Source organism: Biomphalaria glabrata, chromosome 2 (assembly GCF_947242115.1).
Source record: "Biomphalaria glabrata chromosome 2, xgBioGlab47.1, whole genome shotgun sequence".
Classification (NCBI taxonomy): domain Eukaryota; kingdom Metazoa; phylum Mollusca; class Gastropoda; family Planorbidae; genus Biomphalaria; species Biomphalaria glabrata.
Window position 1 is genome coordinate 15,696,172 of NC_074712.1, and position 9,915 is coordinate 15,706,086.

Sequence of the window (9,915 nt, forward strand, 5' to 3'; positions counted from 1 at the left end):
TATGGGTAGATCTAGCTACTGAAGCTACTGTCTATGCTAGATTCTCTAGATTCTAGATATACATTCTAGATCTTGGCCTACGTTGTACTACATGGGATCGATAACAGTCACTAGTGGATCCGGGATGGGGGGGGGGGGGGGGGGGGGGCTTATATATATTTATCAGATGGAAAGAACTGTCTAGTAATTGTATTATATCTAATATTGTGATTTGAAATGCACTTTGAATGTAGGAAACAATACAAAACAAATAAGATACTACAACAGGTCTAAAAAAGACCAAAAGAATATTAAAACTATCATCTAGTTCCAAAACAAAATATTCAAACCTGACACAACAGAATACAATTCACAGAATAATACATTTGGTTCAAATTTCAGTAAATGGATTCAAAGCAAAATACTAACATTGGTTTATCTCAACACATTGCCACATGAGTGACAGCACAGATAACAAATTTGATACATACCTGAATGAATATTTTGTACCGCCACTTTGGTAATGTTAAACTCTGACACCATTTTGAATATGCTAGGGTAGACTGAGTCTGGAAGTGTTCTGATGAAGCGCACCTCATCTTGCCAGCTAGGTTTGTTTGGCGATCCAGCCTGCACACACACACCCACCAATTGGGGCTGGCACATCAAACTACACTGGACAGGTTTGTCCAGCTGCTGAGACACAGTTTGGGTGGCTCTATGAAACCTGTGAACAATACGCTTGGCTGAAGCTTTTGACTGAGGTCCTGCAAGATTTGCTGATTGATTAACTGATGCCTGTTTGAATTCAGGAGCATTTTCATCCTTTTTGTCCTTTGTACCATCTGATGCCTGCTCTTCTAATTTAGCTATCTTTCTGACTGGTTCTGCCTCAGATTTCGCCATCTCTCGCTTTATCCCCAAAACATCAGATTTTCTTCCAGCTTCTAAAGTTTGATAGGTCACTGGGGCATTTTTTTTCTCCACAGACACCATTGCAGCTGCTATGCTTGTTGAATCGATTTTCATAGTGTTAGACTGAGCAGGTGATTGAGTATGTGATCCCTGTTTGCAATCTTGGGGATGTTCATTTTTCTCCACTGCACCATCTGATGTCTGCTCTTCTAATTTAGTTTTTTTTCTAACTGGTTCTGTATCAGATCTGGGCATCTCTCGCTTTGTCCCCAAAACTTCTGATTTTTTTCCAGCATCTAAAGTTTCATTAGTGGCCTGGGCATTTTTTTTTTCCACTGACAACATTACAGCAGCTAAGCTTTTTGAATCAATGTTTGCTGTATTAGACTGTGCAGAAGATTTACCTGGTGCCTGTGGACTGGGTTTGTTTATTTTATCCCCGACATCTACACTACCCATGGTCTTAGAGGATGATTCTGTTAATTTTGGTTGGATCTTTTTCATGACAGTATTTTCTGCTTTAGGGGTCTGCTTGAGTGAAGTGGATTGAGGACTATTTATTTTAGGTGACTTTGGTGTGATGTTATCAGGCTGTTTATTAGACTGATTAGAACCAAGCAAGTTGCTACTTCCAACTACTCCTTTCACTAGTTTAGAGATTTCTGTTGTTTTTTTAGGTGCTTCTGATGAACTTGACGAGGTTAAACCAACCGCAGATGGTGAAGACGTCATATTTGTAGCATTGGTTGTTTTAGTGGAACTATTACTAGAGTTGCTGGATGTGAAATTAGTATGCACTGTTTTGGTGTTTGTTTGGGTAATTGCATCCATCTTCACAGAGGTATTGGTAGTGGAAGCAGAAACAGAGAGATCAGATTTTAAATTTGTTTTTGATTCTGATGTAATGGTTTTTGGCTTGGGTTCTTCTGATACATCTTTTTTAGATACTCCAGGAGAATTTTTTGCAGAGCCTTCCTTATCCACTGCTGTGTCAAGTGGGGGTACTTTCACTGGACTTGATGATGCCTTTTGTGTTTTAGTATTCTTTGAATCACATTTCTGTAAGGTAACAGTTAAGGATTTCATGCCACTTCCTTTTTTATCTGTTTCCAAGTCTGTTGTTGCTTTCACTGCATTTGCCTTCTGAGGAGTTTTAATCTCACCTTTTTTGTAAGTACCAGATTCTGAAATTGATGTCACTTCTTTAACATTAATAGATGGCATTGATGCAATACTAACTGCTGCTTTATTCAGATTGGAAGATGAGGTTGTATTAGGTCTGGTCTGCACTTTAGGGCTTTTTATAGACTTTGCTGTGGGTGGTTTAGGTTGAGTGACTATAGCTTGAACCTTTTCTGTAACTTGACAAGAATCTTTACCATCCTTTCCAATCGGAATGGTGGTTTTTGGTAAGACTGTTGCATTTTTGGGCTGCGTTGTCACACTACCAGCTGGTCTTTGACTACTCTTCTGTGTGGTGCTCACTGAAGCAGGATTTGAATCAGAGCTCTGTAATTTACTGTCCTCTTTTTTAGCCTCTGAATTTTTGACAACTATATCAGACAATTGATTGGCTAAAACTTCGGTAGATTCTTTTGAAATTGTTGCCTCTTTAGGCTGCGTTGTCACACTATTAGCTGGCCTTGGACTGCTCTTCTGTGTGGTGCTCACTGAAGCAAGCTTTGAATCAGAACTCTGTAACTGACCATCATCTTTTTTGGCCTCTGAATTTTTGACAACTGTATCAGACAATTGATTGGCTGAAACTGGAGTAGAAGTTTTAGAAATTGTTGCCTTTTTAGGCTGCGTTGTCACACTATTAGCTGGCCTTGGACTGCTCTTCTGTTTGATGCTCACTGAAGCAAGATTTGTATCAGAGCTCTGTAATTTAATGTCTTTTTCTGACTCTGAATTCTTAATAGCTGTATCAGACAATGGACTGACTAAAACTGTAGTAGAATTTTTAGAAATTGTTGCCTTTTTAGGCTGCACTGTCACACCTTTAGCTGGCTTTGGACTGCTCTTCTGTGTGGTGCTCACTGAAGAAACATTTGTATCAGAGCTCTGTAATTTACTGTCAGCTTTTTTGGCCTCTGAATTTTTTACATTGGTCTCAGACGATGGACTAGCTAAAACTGAAGTAGAATCTTTTTCAGTTTCTGTGCTATTTAACATAGCATTGTTAGTTTCATTATCATCCTCACCATCATCAAGAACCATCCATTCAGATAAATCAAAATCAATTTCTCCAATTTCATCCATTTTTAGACCTTTAAATAGAAGACATAAACGTGATTACAGCAAAATTATGAGAAAAAAAAAAAAAAAGAAAAAAACATGGAAATATTAGAATCTATTCATTTAAAATTTTTATAACTTTGCAGTCAGTTTTCTTGACACATAGGCAATGTTTCTATACTGCCTTGAACAATATTTTAAGAAATGATGTCTTATCTCTAATAGAGACTGCATTGTTCATCCTAAATGTATGTAATTTTATTTGTTTTGAGAAATCAACAATCAATTTAAATTTTTAAATATTTATACATAAATATTATCAGAGCAAAAAAAAATATCATACAAAGTAAAATTTATCAATTTTTTTTTAGGCATGACTAAAAAAAAATTGTTTACAACTAGTTCTAGTTTAATCATTAACTGCTAATACTGTTAGTCTACTTAAATAATAACTAAATCAGTTATTGTTTTAAATATGTATCTAAATGATATCTTGTTTTTAATTGCTCAATTTTATGCTTCATATAGACACATACATCAATACATTAAACTCTAAATAGATTTAGATCTATTAAATACTAATATCTATCTAGAGCAGTGGTTCCCAAACTTTTTTGTCTCGTAGACCCCTTGTCATGTTTTCTGGTTTTCGATAGACCCCCTGTTAAACTTTAAAATCTTTGAAAATTCATCATTTTTTTAAAACTAATTTCTATCTGTGGTGAGTTGAAAAGTGAAAAAGTGATTTAAAGCTACATATCAAGTTATAGAGATCTATCTTTTTATTGATAAAATTCATAAAATAATATTTATCGATGGAATCTCCAAACACGCTGGAAATGTTGTTTTTTTTTGTCGGTCTATCATTCGTTGCTATGGGTATTATGTTTCATATAGGAATTTGTTGTTCTTTAAAGTAATGCTTCAAACATTAAATATTAATTAATTAATTTTCTTTAAGTATCATTGTTGAAATTTTTGCAAAGAGCAGTTTCTCGTGTATTTCTTGATCTTTTTAAATATTGAGTCCGCGAAGATATTATCACTAACAAGAGAAGGGGCGAAGTCGAGTAACTGTCGTTAAAACCAGTAAGCTTCGATCAGGAAGGGCTTTTTAGCCTTGGCTGGCTAGCAGAAGTACAGCTGAATTCAAAACTCTGCAGGCCTTGCAACATGGGAAAGGTTTTATGGGTCAACCCTGAGGAAAAATAAGGAGCTAGCGATCCTTAACAGTTTGCAACACTCATCACTACACCCTGTCAGAGCCTGTGATACCGCTGATCCCAAACTGTATATATGTCGTTTGTAAAGAATTACATTAGAAGCTTTTAATTGTATACTTCATGCCACCGAAGTGACCTTGAACTGTATTGTTGCTTAAAGAAATGCTTTTAATAATGATGTTTTCCATATTTTGCCAAAAAAAAAAAAAGTTAATTAAGTTCCCCTTTCAGACCTTGTTTCTTTGGCCAACAGTTAACGAGCAGGGTGTTATGTGGGCAGCACAACGACTTTTCCTAACTTAAGTCAGGTTCCCATTAGAGTTGGGAAGACTTGGGAGCCCTAAAAATCCTTAAATTTAAAATTCACCGAGATTCGAACCCAGGACCCCAGGTTCGGAAGCCAAGGGCTTAACCACTACCAACACGCTCCCTATTTTGCTATAAGTAAACAGATATTGTAAGACGTCCACAAACCATTACCATCTCTTTATGATGTTGACGAGAAATTTTGTGGGTCTATTCTGAATTTTATCTTTGAATGTTTGAAAGTTTTTCAAATATTTATCTTTTTATCGGGGTGGCATTGTCTCAGATGATCTCCAGCGTAAATAGTTTCATATCATCATAAAAATGGCAATTGGCAACCGCTAGTTTGACAAGGAAGGAGTGAACAATTTTAACTAATCACGCTATACAGTTTACATTTTTTTTTGTTAAACATTATTTACATGTAGACAAAATTAAGTTATTTAAATAAATATTGAAATTAAATACAACAATTTTTTGTTTAAATAGCAGGATAAATATTTTAAGGATTTACTATGGTACAAATTAAAATTATATCTTAGTGTAAAGAATTACATTAATGGGATGTAAAAATTAAAGTCACGACCTGCTTAAATAAAATCTATTATCGTAGACCCCCGTGGACATCTCATAGACCCCCAATCTATTTTTTTCCTTTCGTAGACCCCTTGGAAGTCTTCATAGACCCCTGGGGGTCTATATAGACCTCTTTGGGAATCACTGTTTTAGAGCATGGAATGGGTTGCCTGAGCTAGCAAGGAAAACCAGTGACTTGGCAGAATTTAGGTCATTGGTTAATATGCATAATGCGTAGGACGTAATCATCTTCTTTTTTGAAGTAACGTCTGTATTATATAAGACAAGAAGATAAGATACAGTTTGCAATAGCAGAACATTTTGGACGCATCAAATTCATTACAAAGCTTTGAAAACAGTGGACAGTGTAAAACACCCAATCTCACTAAATTGAAACCATTAACATTGTTTTCTATTACTCTTTGTAATTGGTGTGGCATTTACTATTACAGACCTGCATATCATTACACTAAATGCGTATTTGGTAAGTAAAATCTCCCAAAAATGTCAGCCAGTACGCAAATATATAAATTTAACCTGTCGCATTACGCATTTCGTATCATTTTTCCCCTCTCTACACTAGCTTAAGAGTGGTCACGCTAAGCCTGGGGGGGAAAAACACAGAAAAGGTGGGGTGAATACATTACTCCAAGATCTATACACTGATTGGTTCTTGATAGCAATTAGATTTAGTCAAGAAATGAAGAACACAACAGTGGAGTGGCGGGTTGGTACCATTCTCAGTCAGCTAATACACCAACGAGACTTTTTTTTTTTCAAGTTCATTAGTGGAAATTAATTATTTTGGGGCTTAAAAAAAGTTGAATGCAAAAAAAGGATGATCCCTGATTCCCTTATTCATTTTAATAAAAAAAAAAATCGCTATAGATTAAAAACACAGTCTAGATATAGAGTCTAGACTACAACCCTACTATAGACTATAGACAGTATAGTCTAGCTAGACATTACGTTACGATTTTCTAAATTCTCGATTCTAGTGTGATCTAGATTGATAACGTCGAGACTCTAGATCTAGATTATTTATCTAGATCTAGTTAAGTAGGTAATCTAGGTAGGCCTACAAAAGTTTGAAGTTTAAGCCTACCTAGATCATAAGATCCACAGCATTGGTACACTCCAGACATGTAATCTATTCTAACTAGATCTATAACGGTATAACTATAGTCTATAGTGAATAGTGTCACTATTAACTATAATATAGTTATAATAGTAATAGGTCTATATAGATTATAGATCTAGATCTAGTATAATTCTAGTATTAGACTAGTGACTAGACTCTAACTACTAGATCTAGATAATATAGTCTTCTATAGTAATAGTGACTAGTGGCGACTAGTCACACTCACACTGGTCACTGGCTCACTGACTAGAGATGATAGTCTAGAGTCTAGAGTTTGAGTTGAATTTTGAGTTCTAATTCACAGACTCTATTTAATATAATAAAATCTATATTAAATCTATACTAGATTTATTACTCGATCTTTTTTCAATCAAGACAAGTTAGTATAGATTTATATTTAATTATAAATATATATTATAATACTAATATTAATAGATTATCATTAGTATTACATAAAATATAATATAGTTAATAGAATAAATAGATCTAATTTTAGATCTAGAGTAGTATTTTTATAAATGCTATTCAGACACCTCTACAATGGTTCGACATAGAAAAGAAAAAGAAGTATCAAAATCTTCTAGTTAGTTAAGGAGAATAAGGATGATTACTTAAATATTTGTACCCCTAACCTATATTTGTTTATTATATTTAAGGTCAAAGAGGCAGTGTGTTTTCATTTACTTCGGACAAATTTGACCCACATTATTTGATTCCGGACATCTTAAAATTTATTTCAGACAGTCTCTATATTTAAGCATCAATAAACGCGGATTTTAATTCTATAATCTATATATATAACATTAACTAAATGTTAAGATCCCCAGGCATAGCCTCTAACATTAAATCATTAATAAAAGATATTTGTATTTTCAAATTCTGCATAAATATGAACACAAAAAATAAAAATATGAACACACTTATTCTACCTAAATAGGGCACTGGGATACTGACTTCTATACACAGACTTTTAGACTTACTTTATGTTTGCATGATTAGATGTGTGTTGAGTGTTTGTGTTTTTTGTTTATTAATTCAATAAATTTCTAATACAGATGATCTTTTGTAGTATAGTACAGGTTAGGATAGCCATTCTTGCCTAACTGAATCCTCTGTATTCTCTCTATATAAATCTAGATCTATCATCAGTAGTAGATCTATATAGTCTTAACCCTAGGCCTGGTAACATAGGAAAAAACAACAACCTGACTTACAAATTTGATTTGTTTTTCTTAAGTTACATACAAAGACAGCTGGCTAAATCCACTAGATCTAGATATCAACATCTAAATTTTCTAAATGGAAGGAAATTGGGTCAGAATCATTGGAAAATGGACAAGCACTATAATGAATAAAATAATTATCAATATATATAGTAGTTTATTTATTTCGGACATTACATGAATTCGGACATTTGCTGTTTTTGTGGTCATTAAATAATTATTTTAATATTTATTATAAAACTAGCGAGCTGTATAATGTGCTTGTACATTTTCCAATGATTCTGACCCAATTTCCTTCCATTTAGCTGTCTTTTTATGTAAGAAAAACGAATTTCAAATTTGTTAGTCAGGTTGCTGTTTTTTCCTATGCTACCCGGATAACTTTACCTCTTTCTAGGGTTAAGACTATATTTTTTGATTTGCTAAGTCTATACTAATATATATTTATTCTGCTTTTGGAGCTGATTTATTTGATTTATAAGCCAAGTTGTCTGATTCCATACAAATAAAAAATTAATAGGGTGTCCAAATTAAATTACGATTTTCGTACCAAAATTTATTTCGGACAGCCAGTTTTGGACATCAATAAAAAATGATCTTATATTATATTTGTTCGTTTGTTGTTGTTTTTGTAATAGAGAATAAATGAGTAAATGTTTGGAGTGAGCTTGGTACATTGAATGAAGTTAAATGCTTAGATCTAGACCTACTAGATAGATCTAGATTTATATAGAGAGAATATAGAGGATTCAGTTAGGCAAGAATGGCTATCCTAACTTGTACTATACTACAAAAGATCATCTGATATATCTGTATTAGAAATTTATTAAATTAATAAACAAAAAACACAAACATTCAACACACATCTAATCATGCAAACAATTCAAACATAAAATAAGTCTAAAAGTCAGTATAGAAGTCACTATCCCAGTGACCTAATTTTGGTAGAATAAGTGTGTTCATATTTATACTTTTTGTGTTCGTATTTACACATAATTCCAAAACATCTTAATGATTTAATGTGAGGGGTTATGCCTGGGGATCTTAAAATTTAGTAAATGTTAGTAAAGAATTAAAATCTGAGTTTATTGAGGCCTAAATATAGAGACTGTCCGAAATAAATAATGGTGTCCGGAATCAAATAATGTGGGTCAAATTTGTCTGAATTAAATGAAAACACACAGCCTCTTTGACCTTAAATATAATAACAAATATAGGTGAGGGGTACAAATATAAGTAGTCATCCTTATTCTCCTTTAACTTAAGAAGATTTTGATACGTCATTTTCTTTTCTATGTCGAACCATTGTAAAATAATGCGCTGTCAAAGTCAAACTTTCAAATTTGGGCCTATATGTGTCCGAATAGCATAAACTACTCTAGAATATAATACAGCGCTGAGTTTTATAATAAATATTAAAATTTAATAATTAGATCTAATAATTATTTAATAACCACAAAAACAGAAAATGTCCTAATAAATTCATGTAATGTCCCAATTAAATAAACTACTAGTCTAGAATCTATAATTATATTTAAGTTATATTTAACTCTAGACTCTAGACCTAGACTCTAGATTCTATATATTACTTAAACTTAAACTTAAACTACTATTCTAATCTAGGCTACTGTAACTACTAACTAAGCCTACTGTATCATACTTATGATGATACTAGACTCTAGATCTATATTAATATTAGATCTATTACTTTACACTTTACTATGAGTATGAGTACTATGAGTATGACTCTCACTCTAGACTCTAGAATCTAGACTAACTCTAGTCTAGACTCTAGCTACGCTTAGCTAGGAGGGTTACCCGGTTACCGTACAAGTCAAGATCTAACCTAGGGCTAGGCTTAGGGCTAATCTTGCTCTAGATCTAGAATAGATAGATATCTATATATAAAAATAGTTGTTTACTTCTATTCTAGACTGTAGTAGATAGACGTCTAGAGTCTAGAAATCTAGTAGATCCAGATATAATATAGATCTAATATTGATCTATGGGTGAGTGATTTACACTAGAGTTAGATTTACATCCGGCCTGCTTTATAATGTTGCCAACTCTAATAGACTCAAGAGAAAAACTGAAGAGGTCCTTTCCGAAGAACAGACAGCAGGCTTCAGGGCAGTATAGAGTATAGAAGCTCCGTTGATTGAACAAATATTTAACATCAGACTATTAAATGAACAATGCCTTCAACAACACACAACTCCATAGACTTTAAAAAAGCTTTCGGAGAAAATGCCGATTGGGTACAACATCTTACTTCAAAACTGGATGCCGCAGTTATAGCAGTAGGCATGGAAAT

The 9,915-nt window shown here is 33.5% G+C and overlaps 1 protein-coding gene across 2 annotated transcripts in view; it reads right to left on the minus strand.

Moving 5' to 3' along the window:
* Nucleotides 1-9,657, minus strand: part of LOC106076795 (uncharacterized) — a 30,518-nt gene extending 20,861 nt beyond the window's left edge. The window contains exons 1-2 of one of the 2 annotated variants that reach the window (XM_013237615.2): nt 9,524-9,657; nt 471-3,164 (exon numbers count right to left, since the gene is read on the minus strand). In XM_013237615.2, coding sequence (XP_013093069.2) covers nt 471-3,156 — 2,686 coding nt within the window. In that variant the 5' untranslated portion in view covers nt 3,157-3,164; nt 9,524-9,657. Of the gene's footprint in view, nt 1-470; nt 3,165-6,342; nt 6,403-9,523 lie in introns of those variants that run through there. The other variant, XM_013237623.2, reaches the window with a different exon arrangement.
* Between the last annotated feature and the right edge of the window lie 258 nt (nt 9,658-9,915).